We start from the raw sequence: 20,920 nt of genomic DNA on the forward strand, positions 1-20,920 counted from the left end.
AGATTCTGGCATTTCGGGCAAAATAAATTTATATAAAAAAATCGATTCAGGATTTTAATGAATCGATTTTACGTTATCCAAGCCAGAATCGATTTTAATCGATAAATCGATTATAAAAACCCACCCCTATTTACCAACCTGTGTCTGCAAATTGTGTGATTTCAGGTTAATGTTTCTCGACGTTAAAATTACAAAGACTATGAATATCTCGCCATCTAAAGTACATAATATCATCAAAAGATTCAGAGAATTTAGAGAAATGTCTGCGCACATGGGACAAGGCCAAAAGTGTTACTGGGTGTCTGTGATCTTCGGGCCTTCAGGTGGCACTGAATTCAAAACAGGCATGAAATCACTGATCTCAGGAACACTTCCAGAAATTACAATCTGTGAACACAGCATGCCATGACTGGAAATGGAATTGGCAGTTTGCACATAGGGAAAGGCATCATCACTGCTGAATAGTACATACAAGTTTTAAAGCAACAATCAGGGAGCCCCTTGCATATTTCAGCAAGACAATGGTAAACTGCCTACTTCCCCTGTTACAACAACAACAACAAGGCTTTGTAGTAAAAACATCCAGGGGCTGAACTGAGCTGCCTGCACTGAAAACATTTGGTGCATCATGGAGCTAAAAATACCCTGGACTGTTGAACAGTTAGAGCCATATATCAGACAAGAATGGGACAGCATTCGTCTCCCAGAAGTCCAACACTGGTCTCCTCAATTCATGTTTATGGACTATTATTAAAAGGAGAAGGGATGCTTTTTTTTTTCATTAAAGTTGTCTCAGTTCAAACACTGACATGCTTTCCGTGTTCTGTTGTCACTAAAATGTGGGTTATGAGATTTGCAAATCTCTGCATTTTATTCTTATAAAACCCAACTTTTCGGGAATTCGGTTTGCATAACATATGCAGAATTCCAACGTACAACAGCAGCGTGGTATATAAGCAGCAGATGTTTGACCCCCGTATTGTCATGGTTCCTTCAGCAGGATGCCCCACTGCGGTTTCGCTGTGGGTACCAGCCCTGAGGGCAAGCTGTCTCAGGGAAGGGGGGACGGTGAGTGGTTGCTATGATACAGAGGTGTGACTGATACGTACCTATCACCTCACATGTTTCTGTTGTGCCAGAGATTGGGGCATGTTTACACATCTGGACTTTTTATCCTCTCAACAGTAGCTTAGAGCGTAAAAGCTTTGGGAGCACATCACCTCAGAGAACTGGCTTGCACTCTCTCACAAAGTCACTTCTTCACTTTTAGCAAGTATCAGATTCTCCACATGGGGGAGCTGTTTCATTGCTGCCACATAAGTATCAAATTGCACCACCTACTGGAAAGGAAAAATAACAGTAGCCTTTAAGAGGTATAGATGTGTCGAAAAAAGATGTCTATGCGGTTATTAAAAAAAATGCAATAAAATAAACAAAATCAATAAACTGCAGTTGTGACACTCAATGGCCACAAGTGTCAGAATTCCTGAGCAGGTTACTCTCCGTTCCTATAAATCAGCGGTCCCCAACCTTTTTTGCGCCACGGACTGGTTTATGCCCGACAATATTTTCACGGACCGGCCTTTAAGGTGTCGCGGATAAATACAACAAAATAAAACTAGTACCGGTACCGAAAAAATTAAGATTTATTCATAACACACGTGAAAAGACCCAGGAAAACCGAGTTAATGATAAAAACGATAACAAAATAACACTGAAAACCGATAAAAACCCTGAAAACCATACATTTCACACCTGAGCCTCAACTCTCGCTGCCCGGTACCAAACGACTCACGGACCGGTACCGGTCCGAGGCCCGGGGGTTGGGGACCGCTGCTATAAATGATACATAACAGCACATCTTCGCCTTTGCTTGCTGTAGTTACTTTTCTTGCAAATAGGGGTGCATTTTGGGTTTTTGGGCTACCCGCCCTGTAGTTCTCCACTTAATTAGCCTTAGTTATGGATTTTTCACATCAACAGCACTGTGTGTCCATCTTCCCTCTTAAAATAATGTGAATGTGGTAATACTTAAAGTGTCAGATTACTCTGCTGGGTTTTACATTTCAAATGGAAAAGCTCAATTATTCTTGACAGCCTCTAAACCTAATGAATAGTAACTCTGTAGAAATGATCCCTTAGAACCTGAGAGTGTAGTCAGATCTGATTTAATATCAAACAGCTCAATATTAAAAGAGTGTAATAAGGGATACTGGTCATTATGCATCCTCGGCTCACTGTGTCCTTTTCTTCACCACAGCCAAGGGCACCTTTCCAAAAACTGCGCTGTTTTAATCCAAGAGAACATTTAATGCATGAACTGAAAAGTCCCCAAACCAGGCAGCTTTCATAAATGTGCACAAGGCGAAGCTGGGTCGTTTATATGTCATGCTTTGCCACATTCACCTCCACAAACTTGTCTGTCTGGGTGGCTGAAATGCCACAAGTGCCCTGAATAATGTGTATATGTGTGTGTGTCTGGTCTGCGGTTTACCTTCAGCAATGGTGTCAAACCACAGACAGCTATGTCGAACCACATTGAGGTTTACCTCAAAAAAGTCAGGCCAGGAAGAGGGAGGAAATGAATGATTTCCATTCCTTTGACTTTTATCTGGAGAGGCTCTTGTGCAAAGGCTAAAATATAGCAGCGTTCATTATTTTCTCTCTTTTTTTTTTAGCTTTCTATGAATTTTATTCCATCTTCTTTGCAGTTCTATGCATATAATAATAAGTCAACACCTCACTTCTTCCCAATAAAGCCCACCTTTGATGAGCACAAATCCAAGTAGAACTGGCTTCATAACTTTCCTCGCTTTGTTGCAGCTTATGGTATTTTCTCTCAAAATATCTCTGTTGTGTAAATATTTGTTTATGTAAGTATTTCTGATAAATCCCTCAGCTCTGCTTCTTTGATTTCCCCTGTCTATGCTGCTGTGTGGGTGCATGCCTGTATGAGCGGATATGGCTGCAGTCTCTGTATGAGTATCTCTCTGTGCGACATGGCCTGCTCCCTGCATGCTCTCTCTGTCTGCCCCTCTCTGTAACTCTCTCCTCCTATACGCAGGCTTTCCCTGCTCTGGCTCAGGTCCAGACCTTGCGGAGAGTGAACGAGTGTCTCCTGGCTGAAAATAGAGCCATGCTTCGCGTCCTCGCCCGCCTCTCTGAGACGGCCTCAATGCCGGAGACAGAGGACCTCTGATCCTCTGAGACCTTTTCCCCCTTCCTCTTCTCCCCTTCCTCAGCCACATAATTTCTACTTCTCTTTCCTTCTGGTGCCTCTGCAGCCCCTTCAACCTCTGCTGTGTTCCTCTCAGGCAGGTCTTGCACTCTCTTGATGCTCACACTTTCCTCCCACCCCTCTCCCCCTCACACACACACTGCAATGCATCCTCCTGTGCACTTTTTTTTTTTTTTTTTTTTTTTAAATCTAATCTCCTTTATGGTCTAGACCAACCCTGAAGCCCCCTTTCCTCCAAAACAGTTGTCACAAAGCCTTGTTTGAAGTTTAATTTTAGGTAGATTTGTGTGGCATGCTAGAAATGAACACTGTGTTTTAAGCTGCATTTATTTATTTACATAGGGGTTGCCATTTTGCATAAACACCTAGGACTCTGCATCATGAAAAATAGAAGCATCTTGTGAGCACCTTTTATTTTCACAATTAAATATATTCAAGTCCTGCGCAATGTGCTGTGTAATCAATGCAAAGTTGTTTTCCAAGGTAATAGCCACTATTGAATCTTCCAAAGGAAATGAAACGTGTCAGATCATTAGCCTTGAAAATGAACACGTGCTTTGTCACTGGATGAGACAGGGGTGCAGATGTACCAATAATTTTGTATGTTTTTGCTAATGAGCAGTGGATGTGAAATTAAAAGTATCATTAGGCATTTTGGGGAAATAAGCCCAATGGCCTTTTTTTGTTTTCTGAGAGTTAGGATCGATTCTACTCTAAAGTCTGTATGGCATATTTACTGTTGGAAACAAATGGAAACATCTCACCAGCTAATCAGATTACACCCCAAGAAACACACCCTGCAGTCTGATAATGGTTTAAAGATTTTTAGGGACAACAAAATTAACTTTAGCAAAGATTTGTTAAAGTTATTGCAAAATGATTAAATGACTAATATTTGCAGAGCTTGACAAATTATTTGTTTTACTTACAGAAAAAAAACAAAGCCATAGTAGACTTGCTATAAATTAGTGTGGAATAACAAGGAAATACTGATTTATTTTCTTGTCCAGTGTAGTTACAGTTTGGCATCTAGCCTGCAAGCTCATCACTAGCTGCAAATACTGTATTTTTTTTATTTCAAATTTGGGGTTAGTGACTAAATATTCATAGAAGAGTCTGCATGTGGAGGCTGGTGTGGTGGAGGGGTCAACACTAGCACTTATATGTAGGAGTAAATAATGGGAAATTTTTCTGCTTAAACAAAATGCCAGATTGTGAGGGTGTAATTGGTGCATGACACAAGGAGAGTGAAACACATTTCAGTGTATATGATATAGCGCAGAAGTAGGCAACTCCAGGCCTCGAGTGCCGGTGTCCTGCAGGTTTTAGATCTCACCCTGGGTCAACACACCTGAATCAAATGATTAGCTCATTACCAGGCCTCTAGAGAACTTCAAGACATGTTGAGGAGGTAATTTAGCCATTTAAATCAGCTGTGTTGGATCAAGGACACATCTAAAACCTCCAACACCCGCCCTTGAGGCCTGTTGTTGGACACCGCTGCTTTCCTTCATTCTTGGAAATATTTTTCATGCTGTCTAAGCAGGTGTTTAATGAATAATACCACAACTTTTTCATTTCATCTTTTGTACAGATTAAACAAACAGTTTTAAAGGTGCTAACAGGAAAATTGCTTGCCTTTTATTCATTAATGCTTATCTAAATGAACAGCCCGCTGATAATTTATCGGTCATCTCATCTAGCGTATTCCAAAACTATCAAACTATCATTTAATTTTTAATTTACAACATAGGATTGCCAGCACAGTGGGGCTTTCACTCTCACTTTATGGATTAATATTCAACATATTGGGCAGGAACATGTTGACGTAAGATGTCTCTGCTCACTCAACGTGTCCCAGCTAGCGCAGAAGGTTATTGTTTGTCTCCAGTAGAGGGGAAATACTTTGACAGAGAGGGTGGTTATTTTTAGTCATTGCTTCTCATGAGAGACATGACCTAGATTTGGGGAATTGACCCTCCCTCACTTTCCTTCTCTCTGACTTCATTCTCTGTCACTTTTCACATTCAGGACATACTGTCACTGTCACACCACACTGCATGATCAAGTACTGTAGAGCATGTCCTCATTGCCTGACTTTGAACTTCAGTGAAAGATAACTTTAGTGGTGATTAAAGTTGCAGTGGATAGTCCTGGTTTAAGTCACAAAGATGTCACGTAACCATTTAAATGACACAGCAAAAGCTGTATATTTCCCTGGTTTTCTAATATTGTTTTCTCCCTCTCTTTTTCTAGGTCTTAACAGAGCTCAAGTCAGACAACCAGAGACTAAAGGATGAAAATGGTGCTCTCATTCGAGTCATCAGCAAACTGTCAAAATAAAAAAAAAAAGATGTCCGATGCTCCTCTTGTGTGTCTGTGGACGCTCCAACCCTGAAATAGCAGTGTCATTATCCACAAGGTCCCAGGTTTTGACTCGTATCTGAGTTACTGTAAGGTGACAGGCTAGTTTGGTTGCATTTTCAGAAACATCCTAGTAATTCCTGTTAGAACTTGTGAAGATCCAAAGAGAAGTGTTGGCAAGCTTCAGTTAATTTTTACCATTATTAAAATTAAAGTTTCAACAATTTTTTTTCCTTCATTATATGTTGTTTGTTTTAGGAATATTTGTCACGTGTATGAAATAGGGACCAGGTGTACTGTTGACATTTCAAATCCAAACAAATGCATCAGATTGCGTGAGGCTACTGTACCTAATAATATGCCATATAACATTTTGACACTTTTACTTTGGTTGTTACTTGTGCACTCCATAATCGTGTTTTAATATGTTTTTTATTTGAAAGAGAAGACAGTCATTGATTTAGACTGTTTGGAACCGTAGCTTTCTCCTTTATTATGATGTGAGACGTTAAAGACGTTAAAAACTTATCACAAAAACACTTTGACTTGCTTTCTCTAGGCTAAAGATAGTGAAGCTTCATAAAATGCATGTTTTGGGGTGTGTTTGCTTCAATTGACAACATTCTCAGGTTTGTCACTCAGCCGTTACTGCTCGCCACAGTTGAGTGCCTTGCAGATGTGGATTTCCTTGGAAGTCTGTGGGTGTTTTTCTACGGTTGCAGGGATGCATGAATGTGATGCACTTGACAAACCTTTGGAAAAACTATCATTCTAACAGGTCAGACACAAATTTTAGTCCAATTTTCAGCTTTTTTAAAATTTGCTAATACACATTTGAGTTTAATTTACCTAGTATGCAAAAAATGTAACATGTATATGTGGGCTTGTTAAAGGAGACTGTACAATAGGCATGAAAGGCTACTTTGTACATGCACATGTTAACAGTGCTGCTGTTATTAGCAGCCCCGTGACACATTCAAAATGGTACACTTTCTGAGAGGAGATGATATTAATATTTGTCACACTTTCCTTTTTTGTGTTTTTAGCTGCCTTGCTTTTTAAAATGCATGTTCTTCCTAGAGGATATTTTTATTGAGCTAGTATCTCATTTTGAAAACAAATGAATGCCTGAAGAGAGAGACACCCCGAGTGCAAATGAAAATGCCATATATATTTTGTTTTGTAATAGATATATATTTATTTATTTATGGATGTGTTAGTTTTAATCTTTATATTTTTGCCTAGTCAGTTTTGTTTCAAAGGAGTACACTGATTATTTTTTAGCTGACCCGTTGGCCTTCCTGTCATTAGGTGATTAAAATACAAACACCAGAATCGTGCACTTCCTTGTTATCATTGCTCTGTGAGCCTTCACATTAATTGGGTGGCCTTAAAAATCAGCAGAAGCCAGCGCTGTGAAATCTAAACTGTTATTAGCTCTTTTATTCTGTAATGATTTCTCACAATTTTAATAGGTCTGCAGTTGTTCAAAGACTTTGTTGCCAATCTATAAGGCACACCTAGCTTCAGAGCAAACCTGTACTGCAGGCCTTTTAACAAACCAGAACTTTACCAAGCTTCTGTTTTTGATCTGGTTATTTTTGTAGGCTATATTTACTCTTTCAATATTAGTGATGTCATGTTTTTATTAGTTGCAGTATGAAGGGATTTCTTACTTCTAATGGTTATTTAAGAACTAAACCCACAATGCAACAAAGTGTAGAGATTGTGAGTTTGCTTTAAAATAGGGTTTAATACGTCGTGATTTATAAACTCTGCATTTCAGACTAATTTGCATGAAATCTCCTTCTGTGCTGTACGTGGTGTGAAAGACACAGCAATGATTTTGGTATCTGTCTTCTTTTCACTTAATGGTTAAGTTAACCAAGGTCCTCAGTGTTTCATATATTCCTTAAACCATGTGATGGTTTTGGAGTCCAGCCACGCCACATGCCACATTACCAGTGTTATGTTTGCTCACATCCACTAATTGAACTATAAATAAGCTACAGTATGATTCTGCTCTCTCTACATGTGCTGTAGATATACTGATTTACCGAGTGATTGTATATTCAACAGTCTGAAATGTTCTGAGTGGTGGCTTAACACAGACACATTGTTTAATTCACTCTACTTAATAAATGGTAAAAGGATGAAAATGTTTTGTTTTTGTGACAATAACACACAACGAACAGAGGAAGAGGAACTGCGTATTAAACACAAACAAGTCATGGTAATTAAAAGGCCTTTATTTCCTATTTGTTTTTACAGAACTGTTAACACATATGATAAATTTGTAATAAGTTATTTGGTTCCCTTGATAACTTTATAAGGATCCCCAACGTTTGTCCACATAAGGGTCAAGAGGAGTTTGTGAGCAACGTTTGTGTCCAGTCAAGGGCTAAAGCATGCGATCCACAGTAGGCACAAGTACTGACATGAACACGCGCACCACGACACTAGACACGAAGAAACACGGCTAGAGGACACAACCTGACTGTCCTCTGATGCTTTAAAAGAGGATGAAGAGAAAGAGGTGAAAATAAAAAGGGAAAAGAAGAGTCTTGAGAATACAGTTGCATCAGGGATGAGGGGTGGAGGACTAAGCGCTCAAGAGGGGAGTTTGGTACGCTCCTGCATGTTTGGCAGTATACAGTATGTTCATGTTGTAAACATGAAGGCCGGCATTCTTTACGCTCAGCAAAAGCAGTTTCAGTAGAGAAATCAGTGAGCCTGCTTCCTATTCAGCATCATGAAACCGACGGTACATGGTTGGTTACACGTAAACGAGACAAAGACGCAATGAGAAAGCAAATGTGACAGAGTTTGGTGGCACATCTCTATATTCTACATTAAAGGCATACATCACAAAAAATTAAATGGCAGAAGAAGTGATTACACATATGCACAAGAATACAAAGGAGAAGTACAGCGAGTAATAGAGGAGACAAGACATCATGTTTCAAAGTGGCGTTTTTACCCGCTGAGAGGCTCCTCGACACATTTTGACAAGGTGGTAAAAGATCTGCTGAACTTTGGATGGTTTCCCTTTTTAAATCCCAGCGTTTGCAGAAAAATCGAATAAAACAAACAAACCACAACTGTGTGACCGGTGCTGTGGAGCTGTCTGCACAGCTGAAAGAGCACACAGCTTCAGATGCGGATGTGCATAAAGATATTACACAGTTACACAACCAGTAAGAGAACAGATTAATTTCCAGGTTTAAAACACAACTAAGACTGTTGTTTGACCATTACAGTCAAACGCACAAAGATGCACATTTACGAATGAGTAATGTGTCCCATGCATGCAGACCTGTACTGTATATTGTATAATCCAATGCTGTGGTTTTGCACCGTGTCTGCTAAAGGGCATACACCTCATCTTTTTTTCCCACATACCCAAATACACACAACTCCCAGTCCCCCATAGAACTTGTCCAGCGGTCATGCGACTGCAGTGACCCGAGCAGTAAAAGGTACTAAAAAAACAAAAATATATCTCTAAAGTGTGCTATAGGTTTACCTGTAATCACCTTTGCCTCATCATCTGAAGTGTTTGTCACTGCTCTGCGTGTACTGTTATTGTGGCTTTGCCGATTCAAACAGTGGTGATGAGTGAAGGCAACCGTAATCAGGTAGTGGCAGTATTTTTAGAAATGCGCTGAAATTTTGTGTTTAAATTATTCTCAGTGCATCATTTGGTCACAGTCTATAGCGTTAACGGGACAGTGAGTAAAAACTATATTGCATTAGACAATGTGTAGCATCACACAACACACTGCAGATTGTTGCCAGAACAGTTTGGCAGTTTGACAGATCTGGCAGGATTGAGGTGAACTTAAAGGAATAGTTCCACACTTGGAAAACTTGCTCATGCTCTCGCCTAATATTGATTGGCTGACACCACCCCTGTGTCATTGTTTTTTTTTTTTCTTTTTTAAGTATAAAGCTCAACACAAAGACTGGAAAAAGAGGTTGCCTCGCTCGAAGTAAGAAAATATGCCTACTAGCACCACTAAAGCTCACAAAGTAACACATAATACCACTGTTTAAAATGTTCAAAGACAGAAAAGAAAAAAAAAGGAATAAAACAAACTAGGGGAGTGTTTTTTTGTTCCATCAACAACTGATTTCAGGATGACTAAATAACACAAGCTTCATATTTTAGTGTGGACTGTGGAATCAGTCGTCTTTTCAAACTCTCTACAAACTGGCAAGTCATTTCCCAAAATGTGAAACTATTTCTTTCGTTTAATTTTACGTGCATGACATCAAAATGATTTTTTCTGTCATGTGCCTGTGAAAATCATAACTCTATGCATAGTTCTATGGGAGGGATTCAGGTTTAAAACTTGGGTTCCACTATTAAGTTTCTCAGTTTTTGCTCTCATTTTTGTTGCTTGAGCAGTTTGCTCAAATAAAAAAAATGAAAAGAAATAAAAAGAAAACAACAAAAACAAGGGTAACTTCTTATTAATTGTACATGTAGTCACCAGTACATTCTAAACTCTGCTAAACTGGAAGAAGAGAAACTAGAAGAGTGACCCAGTTTGGTTCATAAATTGCACTCGGCCCAAGTATAGAACACGCTCTCGTATATATATATACATATATATATATATATATATAATTCTTAGCGTTATTATTGAGAATCTATTGTGATGTCATATCTATTATTTATACTATCAAAACAAGGCATATACATTACTAATCACAATACTGGAAAATCAGCTACCTCTATGAAACAAGGACATCAACAGCTCCGAAAGTAGAAAAAGACACACTCACTCTACTAAACTCACAACTGTTCTCAATGCTCACATATACATTAAACGGATTTTTGCCCTCTTGATGAACAAAGACCTCTGAAAGGAATGTAAAAGAGAAACACTGGCCAAGGAAAATGAAGACATGTCAGATTTTTTTCTTCATAAATAAACTCTAGCTACTCAGCTGAGCTCTAAAGAGTTAGTGCTTGAGTTTTATGGCTTTAGTTTTATCTTATTCATTTATCTTGTATACATGTACACGTATTGTATAATAAACACAGCAAAAGAGACACAGCCGTGAAGTATTTCAGGTCATTTAAATAGAAGAGAAAAGTAAAAACTTCCAAGTAAAGAAGAGACAAAAAGGGATTCCAAGTCATTCGCGTTCACTGGAATGGAACTATTTGTCTTTTGGCCCCAAGAAATGTATTTTCTATAAAGATATGATCCAACAGACATCTTTCTTGGTCAGTGCTGGCAGAAAACTGACTCCTACAATCCACCTACAAATTGCACATTTATTCAGCCTTTTCTAATAAGTTATTTCAGAATCACACTGTGTCAAATCTGCTATTAGAAACTGCTTATATCTTAGACTTGGAGATCCCCTTTCCCAAACATTAAAAACCCTAAATACATTTTTTGAAATAAAAAAAAAAAGCAATAGCAATTAAAATTCAGAAATGTGTCAAATATTGGCCTTCAGAAAGGTGCTGAAACAAAACAGATGGCAGATAAAAATAAAAATAAAAATTCTGATCACACAGAATTAGATAGCAAGCATGCGGCTACATTTTCATCCTACATGAACTCACACACAGTACTGGACGACACACTTGCTTAAGAATTTCAGGCGTGGAAAGGATCTTATTAGTAATATTATTCTAATATCTGTATGACATTCTCTCCAGTGACCCTCATGGAAAATAAATACACATTTGTTTCATTTTAGAAAATATACAGTGCATCTTTTTTCCCTTCGTCGTGTTATTAAAATGACAAATGACACCCATTTACGTACACGAGATATTTTTGCTTCGTCTCTAAAACATGCTCTTATGTACAGTATTTTGTATAAACATGCAGTATCAACGTGTATGAACTATGTATATAGGCAAAACTACACACCAATGGGTTGCTTGATTGCTTCCGTGTTGCCTTTTCTTTAGTGTTGTTTTCGTTAACTGAAGAAAAGAATGATGGGACGTGAAAAACTCAACTCCTGTCAAAGTTTGAAAGAAAAACGTATGATTTCCAACATTCATTAAATTCCCAAAAAGCTGCGGTAATGTCTAAAAAGCCGACCGCATTTACTTTACATTGACTTATATTGCACACAGTTAATGGGTAGCTTTTGCCGTTGGTGCTGTCAGACAGCAGGATTTGCTTTTTTTGTATGTTTTTAATTTTTTTTTATTCATAGCTAGCTCAGCAAGGAAGTGTATTGGGGTCCAAACACTCTACACATATCAGGAGCCTTTTCTGCTTTATTCAGACCTGATGAGTTTGGGCTTTGTTCATTCCCAATATTTCTCTTGAACAGAATATTAATATACAAATATAGAGAGCCAAACTTGTACAGCCAAAATATGCACAATATCATATCATTCTTAGACATCTGTGTTGGGCTTGTCAAGCTGAGGACTGTGGGTACCTCATGTATGATTCAAGCTGCAGGAGACCAGGACTGTAGAAGTTTTTAGACCACAGAAACTTAAAAAAAAATATTTTTAAGGTGTGCCCTGGTTCAGTTTATAGATTTGGACAAAATAAGCTAAAAGGATTTAATTTTCAGCAGGACTTTTTACTTTAAATTATTTTTTACACAACACTTTGGCTCTCTATACTGGACCTAAAACATTCTGTTAAGAAATGCATTAAACTGAAGGATCTCTCTGTTATTATCAGGTTCATTTATATGAGGAGACCCGTTTGGCATGCCACATGGTGCCACAGAAAAAATTCAATCTCACAACATTTTATCACAGAAAAACTACACAGATCAAAGAACAGTTTTACCACAGAACAGAAAAATACCCGATAGTGCAATTATATTCAACAGTTTGGTAAGCTGTGTATAAAATACACATGGATCAGTGCCTTCTTCCAGACCACACCCTCGCAATCAAGTGAGAAATATAATATCCAAACAATTAAAACGCATACGCAAAAAGCCGAGGCAAAAAAAAAAAGCAACAAAAACAACAACAACAAAAAAAAAAAAGTCAATCACTGTCTTGCTGTCTGTTTGTTTTTCTTTATTACAGCTAGCAGTAACTACTAACATAAATGATTAAAGCTCTGGTTTCTAAGTGTACTTAAATGTAAGATTTTGATTTAAAGTGCTTAAGGAATAAAAATGTTTGAAGTCAAATAGAAAAAAAGGAACTGAGATAAAAGGAAAAAAGAGATTAAAAAACAGGGGAAAGAAAGAAATGAAGAGAACAACACTGCTAACTGGAAGGCGTCCCTGGTAGTTGAAAATTGCTTATTTTGTTACTTGGAAGGCTTGTCTCCTTTATGACTGTAAGACGGTTATAGGGATTCCTTTGAAGTAAAACCCTTGTGTCAAGTCCATGACTAATGGCAGTAGCACTGAACAAGTGAGATACAGAATCAGAGGCGTTGGGAGGGAAGGTGGTAGACTGCAGGCGGTAATCGACACCTTGTAAATATCATGTCATTGGTGCTTGGAATCAGTCTTTGTTGTACCTGCTCTGATATTTCCACGCTTGTTGTTCCGATGACAGATGCAGCCTTTTTGCACGGTGGAAAAAAAAATATACACAAATACCCTTTTTTTACTCCAAATCCATTATTCCCTCCCTCTCCCCTGACACACCACTTTAAGGATAAACTAACACTACTCGTGAGCCTTGGGTCACTCAAAAAGATCTTGAATTGAATATTTTTCTCGTCTACTTGAGTATCAGAATAATAATAACCCGTTTAGAAAAAAAGGCATGGAGTTTCACTTTCCTCTCAGTTTTCCTGAGACGATGGGCGGAAGGGTAACTAATCAAAAAGGCAGTGTGTTTGTGGGTAACTGGATATGTGTCTATCCCTACTTTGCTACCCACCTCTAGGAATGTACTTCAAACTAACAGAATCATCTAGTATGATAACTGGCAGGTGTGGAACATGGTGCACAATACACCTAAGGAATGAACCTGCTTGTGTTATTTCTCTATCATATGGCAGTATAAAGCATTTTATTATTAAGCTCTATTCTAAGCAACATGTGTCACTAAAGGGAAAAGATAAGAAGTACAATATGAGTGAATGTTGTATGTTTTATCCCCTCTATGACCAGATTCCCATATAGCACTTACCCTTCTTCATATTCTACTATGTATTCTTATAATATAATGGAACCACAACCCCAATACAAAAATAGATCTAAAGGAAATCAACGGAGCATCTGTCCATCCTGTAACTTATCTTCTTTTTTTAGTGGCATGATTTTATATAACATGATGCTTTTTTTAAACTACTCCCTTCATGTCAAATGGTATCAGTGGATCTTTTGAAGGGTGGCAGTGGGGAAGGAAGGAGGAGAAGGGAAAAAATGTGGAGAGGGGAGCAGATGTGCAGTTGGGGTGTTTGTCTGGAATATACACTGGGAAATGATGGGAAATGCATGGGTGGGTAGGTGTGGAGATGGTGTAGGTGGGTTTACTTCTTGGCATTCAGGGCTGCGAGGGCAGCATCCACCTCTTCCTCTGGCTGCAGTGGATGCCACTGGGCAATGGGGCGACGGGGGTTGGCCAGCATGTCGGACCAGTGTTTCAGCCCAGCCCCTGTGGACTTGCTTCCTACCAAGATCTTCCCAATGGCATCATTCTTGCCAATCTTGTCGTAATCCAGCACTGTGATCACAGCTAGGATTTTCTGGGAGAGCAGGAAGAAAGGATTACAAAATCTGAAGTAGACTGTAGAAATCTGACGTTACTGAAAGATGTTTTAATTGGTTACTGGTGTCAGAAGCCTGGGGGGTGTTTATGCTTTCTGCAAAGTATGAGCAATGCTTAGTGTATAGCGTCCTACATACCACAGACAGTCATCATATACAATGTTTTTGGTGCTAAAGTACATATAACTTCTATTTTATAACATACAGTAACATGTGACAGTCATGAAAAGAACATTTTCATCATAGAGTCACATGACAACTTTCTTTTTCACATGATAAAAATATGTTTGCATGGTCAGTGGTCACTTTGGTCACAAGTGATAATAAATGGGTGTTAGTGTGGTGGTTTTCATTGTTTGAATAAAGTTAGATGAGAATATTGAAATCACTCTTATGTCTGGACATGAAATATAAGATGTCCAGTACCTCCAAAGCTCACTAATCATCGCACTGATCCCACTTCTTGTGTACTCTACTTCACTACAACAGCAGCGATGGCAGCAACTTAACTTAAAGACTCTACATTAAGCTATGCTAACTGGCTGCAAGTGGTAGTCTCAAGTTTACCAGACAGATACAAGCATGGCGTTAATCTTCCAGTCTATAAAAGCAAGAGCACTGCAACAATGAAAAAGCAGAAATGGATCATGAAGTTTTCTAATAAATGCCACCATAAGCTACCAGTCATACCAGACCCAAATAAGGCTGCTGCAGGAAAACTCAAGAGTATATTTAAAGCCAGAGTGCATTTTTATTACTCATGAAATTCTCTTTATATTTGCAAGAGATGGCACTACACATTGATTTACACCTTATTTCAATAAAATGCTAGAATGACTTTTAAATTTTTGTGATCATTACCATGAGCTGAAAACTACAAGTACCATCATAAATTTCATGAAAGACCTGAAAATTAGAAAGCCTGTGTACACAGGTGGATTTACATACTCGCTTAACTGGAAAATACCACATCATGTTCTCATAAATTAAAAGACAATTTGGGATAGTGACAATTTCATATAAATATAACTGCCACACAGTCGTTCGTGGTATGCTTGATCACAGATTACTTGATAGACAACATTTATATAACGCTCGTTAAACAGCATGTGTCGACAGGATGCAGTGTTCATTGGCTGAACATTGGGGGGGAGTAAATTCCCAGATCTCTGGGTAAATTCCCAGATGATTAAACATGCAACTATTTTGCTGGTAATACCTGAAATGAGTAAAGAAAATCAACAGCCTATTTATGCAAGATAATTCATAATTTTATTGGGGGGTTTATATTGGTTGGGTCTGATTATTGGGGGGGTCATAACCCCCCTAACCCCCCTGGAAATTACGCCCCTGGCAATGTTACTCTTCTGCACCCGCTAAACGTTAAAGATTTGACAGGACTATTCCGCATCCTTACCTGCATTTGCTCAAGAGGGATCTCAAAGCTGAATGACTCATTGTAATAAGGATTCAAAGTGTTCTTTTTCACTGTCGTCTTCTTCTTCTTCAGCCTCTTTCCATTCTGCAAAAGGTTGATTTTCACGTATGGATCTGAAAACAAAAACAGAGGAAAATCACGATAGAGGCTGACAGAAATCCCTCGCACATGCACGCTTTAGTCGCACTGCTTTAATGCACCAACAGATGGGGCCAACGCTGAACCCAGAAGACGTGAGGGTTGCTGCATGGTGAGTACTGCAGCGTCAGCACGTGAGCAGAGCAGAACCAACCTAATGGCTGTGCTCACATGCTCTCTCCTCCGCACAATGCAGTTTGCTACACCTAAATGTCTCTTTGCTCCAAAGAAATTAATAAGGAATAAAATATTTAAGCTTAGTACAGTACATATATATACATAAATAAATAAATATATATATAGAGGAGCCCACCTGACAATCCACCCACATCCATTTTCTTGAGGTTCTTGGCCTCCAGAATACAGATGGTGAGTTTGCCGGCAGTGGGGACATAACGCAGGGAGATGCAAATGTCACCCAGCTTCTCCGGCTGTGAGGACGAGGCAGGAGGAGAGAAAGTTAAAGCAGATCTGAAGCAGAACCTTTTCTTTGCACAAATACAGAAACTGTGTCATTTATATAACATTTTAAGTAAGCATGTTCATTAAGAATAATTCCTGCTGCCATTACTTTATTTTTAATACTATCTATATAGCTGATGTATCCAAAGTTAATAAAATATCAGCAAGAAATAATTCCAGTGGAAAAGAAGCTCTGTAGCATCACAGCATACATTACTGCTGAGACATAGGAAGAAATACAGAAAAGAAATTGTAGCTATGCTATACTGGTTGAAGGAGAACAAAAGGGAAAGACCAAACTCTTGAATGAGCTGCACAAGAATCCCAGAGGGAAAAAAGTATTTTGTTTTAATTTATGCTTACAGTGGACTTTTATTAAAGAGCTTTCTTAGAATAGCCTTTTAAAGAGGCACCTGTGTGGACATACAGCAGGTTTTTAAAGAGTGATATCAGCAGTGTGATAGAGGTAGTAACACTCTTCTTACCTCTTCTTGATCTGCACTGTCCAGGTCTCTCCACTCCTCAATTGGCTTTGCCAAGTCAAGGGTGTTCATGGGTATTTTAATCTCTCCAATGACGTCATGCTTAGAGAAGCGATCAAAATCATAAACGGACATTACCAGAGTCTTCCCTCCCATCTCTTGGAATGGTATCTGAAAGATAACAACCCATTTACCTATTTTACTAATTTAAGTTTAATTCAACCGGTAGCAATGATCACACATTTCTAACGGTTTATGACAAAAGATACTTGATGTATAAAAGATCAGATAAATCTAGATCAGACCAGTATTGGCTGTTGCCCCTGGCCTGGAGCTCAGAATTGTCTAGCTTCATAACATGCTGCTTCAGCACAGCTGCCTGTCCCTGACTTTGACAAAGTAAAGCTGAATTGTTTTCACAGAGCTGTGTCAGCACGCAGAGTGCACCAGAGGTGGCCCTCTCCTTTAATTTGATTCTCTACCATATTCTCCTTGTCAGACACCTTCAGTGTGTCTGCTGCTTTTCATCACTGTTGAAAAGAAATAAGAAACGTACCTGCTCAGCTCTAGAGGACAGAAAAGGGAAATTAGAGGAGAAACTGACTCTTATCAGGACCTGTCCACACATCAAATGACTTGACATTCATGTTGTTTTACTAAGTAATTAATAAAGGCCATTTAGCTTTTGCTAGTAACTTACCTTAAAGGTAAAGGTCTCATTGAATACAGGATTCAGTGTTTTCTTGTGAACCTTTGTGTCAAACTTTTTCTTCTTGTCTGGGAGGACAAAGACTTTCACGTAGGGATCTGAGGTGCCACCGCTGTCCATGGAGAGGAGATCAGCGGCTTGCAGGATTCCCACAGTCAACTAAATAAGAAGTTATGCAGTTAAGGCAGGAAAGGCTGAACTAAAACTAAAAACCCAATTTTGGTTTCATTTTTATTTTGGCAAATCAACTAAGAACTACTACACCAGAAGATATGCTAAAAAGAACATTTAGCATGTGATGCTTCACACATTAGTAACTACTCACAGAGTCTGCTTTGAGTTCATTTTGACAAGAAAACATCAAATAAACTACTCAAGCACTTGCCTTGTTCTCTTGGAAGTCATAATCAATTGAGTACTGCAGCTTCCCTAACTTTTCCTTCTCCTTCACTTCCTCTTCTTTTTCATCCCCAGTCAGTCCAGGTTCCACATCATCTTCTTCATCATCGTCATCCTGTGGTTTCTGCAATGACAGAAGGGGGGGACGGGCGGCAGAAAAAGGAGTGAGATGACGGTTCAGCGGAGCCATCTGTGCTGAACACCAAACCTTGGATATCAGCAGTCAGGTTAGTCACAGCACCTACCTGCCACTTACCCCCGTGTTACTAGTGCAATCTGCTCATCGATGACCACGGTTGCAACCTGACTTGATTTCACTATTTCTTGGGTGACACCATTTGCTGTTTTTCTTTTTTTTTTTTTTTCATGAGCACTACGAGTCTTTTAAATCTGCGTTAATCAAAGGCAGGGAACTACAAACTGTTGTACAAGTGTTGTTTCAATAGAAGTGTATGTTACGTAAAAGACTGGGAAAGAGGGGCAGAGAGAGATTAAGATTAAGGAGAGAAACAACAGAATAAAAGCAAATAGAAAAGGAGTGAACAAAAAAAACAGGAACAACTTACATTGCAATGCAATCTAGTACAACAGCTCTGCTAAACCCTCGGAAGGTCTCAATTTCACTTCTTAAAGTCACTGTAAAATCTCAAATTAATATGACTCACTTGTGTAGCTACCAGTAATAGTGATATTACAAGGAGTGGACAAAAAAACAGAAACAGAGCGGGGAAGAGGACTTTTACTTTGAAGGAACAGCATCACACAGGTAGCTGCACAAATCCCAAACATGACTCATTCCAAATGAGTCATATTAAGTTGTTTAAAAAGTCTGGAAAAATTGTGATGGCGTATCCCACACAGAGTAACGCTGTATCAGCAACGAAGAGCCAATGTCAAAAGCAAGCACGTTAAAGGATATCATGGGATGCTTTTCAAAAACAAGTTAACATTTATTACAGAGCTGCTGCATTATTGCATTGCAGTGCTAGGTGTCCTTGCTATTTAGTCCGCTCCGTGTACAGTGTTTCCAACAGAGGCTGAGTGTCCTCACTGAGTGAATGTGAAGGACAGCACTATCAGGCGTAGATGTGATTTGATCAAAGCACTGACGCAGTATTTACTGACACTTCTTGAAAAGCTCTCAAACCGCAGTGATATTGGCAGTCTGGCAATCAGTTTACTGTAAGCCAGACTATATTAATGTCTGGCATTTATCTCCTCCTGACAACCTTAAATCCCATTAATGTGTTTACATTGGTATTGTTGTTATGACTTTGCTTCAATTACTGTACTCTAGGCTGACTGCTGTAACTAAGTGAATGATTGAAAGATTTCATAATTTATTCCAGAGTCCAGATTTTCTAGCTGATGCAAATTATTGTCCCACTTAATCACACACCAGAACAACATTCAGCAGCTTACTGACATTTAACTGCTCCTGAGATAATCAGGGCATGATGAAGAAGATAATTCAAATCTTCTGTTATCGTGCATCTTGCTTTTACATTACACCCAGTGACTCTTCAGGGTCCAATATCTTTAGAGGCGGTCACGACTAATCTAGCAAGAGCAATTTGCTAAGATATGAATCTTAAAGTAAACTTTCATTTTTCTATAAGATACTGGGTAATCTCTCAGCGTGGCCTCCTTTTCTACGGCTCCCCTCCTGAAAAAACACTGACGTCTTCGTGAGATCCAGCTACTTACTGATCTGGAAAAGGAACAGGGCATCCACACAGATAATGCATACACTACCACGCACACTCGCTGCACAGCATACTGAACCCCACCATACCCACACGCACGCACGCCCTTAGATGCATACAACGGCATGTTAGGACCATTCTAAGGGGTACATGATAACTTGAGAATTGGGAGAAAATTCTGTGATTTGTAGAATTGTGCAAAACACTTGAGCCATCCCTCATTTCTTTATATTTTACTTCCAAGGAGTCAGTGTTTCTTGTAATCTTTAAAGTGGTCTTGAGCAATAATTTTCCAGGCATTCTGAGAGCCTTGCAAAGTTTTTCTTTGGATATTTGCTGCCAGTCCAGTCTTTACACCTGATCATTTTCAGAGGACTGTTTTCTTTTTTGTTTATTAAGCTATTTAACACTGAAGTATGAATAATTTAAGCATAAGAAATACACTTAACACAAGGAATGAACCAGTGTTGTGTCTACACATAACAGACAACTTAACAAAGAACCAATTTTATCTTGTATCTTTAGGGACTTTGTTACAAGGAGGAAGTTGCAACATCTATTTCTTAAGTTGAGTCTACAAAAAACATAACAGTTTCATAGGCATAAAATAGCATTTTGCACCAACAGGTTATACCCAAAAAGCTATTATCCAAAAACTTGGAATATATCAGGATGGTATGTGGTATTAGCCCTGTGGCAGACAGACGACCTGTCCAGCGTGTACCCTCCCTCTCGCCCTAAGACAGCTGGGATAGGCTAAAGCCGCGACCGCGACAAGGATAAGTGGAAGAGAATGGATGGATGGATGGTATGTGGTATGACCTTTAAAAATGTGACGAAACTAGACAAGTGGAGAACAAAAGAAGACGTGGCAGGCCTAAAAAAAAGTCTAGCGTAGATCAACCGTATCTGAAAGTCAAGTTCTTAAGAATCAAACTGTGAAATTTCTGAATCATGGATGTTTGAAAATAGCTCAATGCACCTATTTCCCAACTTTCAAAAAAAAGGTGGCTCAAGACTTTTGCACAGCACTATAAGTCGTAAAGTCGATTAAATTTTTATGTTAAACAGGAAAAAATTTTCCTGTCAGGGAACCACATCGCTCTGCTCTCCAAGGCTGGAGCGACCTCACCACACCACATATGTTTCCTTACCAATGTGTAGACATCATATTATTGTGATTATGAGACAAAATTTCTAATCTAAAAAGTTTCTAATCTGGACGCTAAGATTCATTTAATTTTCTCTACTGCAGCCAGCACGTACGGAAGGAGCAGGAGCATTGACCCAACCTTGCAA

General features: G+C 38.9%; 2 protein-coding genes across 10 annotated transcripts in view; one reads left to right on the forward strand and one right to left on the reverse strand.

The window, feature by feature from the left end:
• Positions 1–9,578, forward strand: part of ppp1r12b (protein phosphatase 1, regulatory subunit 12B) — a 25,186-nt gene extending 15,608 nt beyond the window's left edge. For 2 of the 6 annotated variants that reach the window (XM_084917267.1, XM_084917272.1), the window contains 2 exons: positions 3,065–3,314; positions 5,495–9,578. In XM_084917267.1, coding sequence (XP_084773393.1) covers positions 3,065–3,199 — 135 coding nt within the window. In that variant the 3' untranslated portion in view covers positions 3,200–3,314; positions 5,495–9,578. Of the gene's footprint in view, positions 1–997; positions 1,069–3,064; positions 3,319–5,494 lie in introns of all 6 variants that reach the window. The other 4 variants (XM_084917270.1, XM_084917271.1, XM_084917268.1 and 1 more) reach the window with 4 other exon arrangements.
• The window catches only part of LOC146364647 (synaptotagmin-2-like), a 69,367-nt gene continuing 56,277 nt past the window's right edge, over positions 7,831–20,920 (reverse strand). For 3 of the 4 annotated variants that reach the window (XM_084917264.1, XM_084917263.1, XM_084917265.1), the window contains 6 exons: positions 17,902–18,039; positions 17,508–17,675; positions 16,811–16,978; positions 16,177–16,294; positions 15,705–15,838; positions 7,831–14,265 (listed from right to left, as the gene is read on the reverse strand). In XM_084917264.1, the coding sequence (XP_084773390.1) occupies positions 14,050–14,265; positions 15,705–15,838; positions 16,177–16,294; positions 16,811–16,978; positions 17,508–17,675; positions 17,902–18,039 (942 nt within the window). In that variant the 3' untranslated portion in view covers positions 7,831–14,049. The remainder of the gene's footprint in view (positions 14,266–15,704; positions 15,839–16,176; positions 16,295–16,810; positions 16,979–17,507; positions 17,676–17,901; positions 18,040–20,920) is intronic. The other variant, XM_084917266.1, reaches the window with a different exon arrangement.

This window comes from Perissodus microlepis, chromosome 20 (genome assembly GCF_051167445.1).
Source record: "Perissodus microlepis isolate ML-2025 ecotype Zambia chromosome 20, ASM5116744v1, whole genome shotgun sequence".
Classification (NCBI taxonomy): domain Eukaryota; kingdom Metazoa; phylum Chordata; class Actinopteri; order Cichliformes; family Cichlidae; genus Perissodus; species Perissodus microlepis.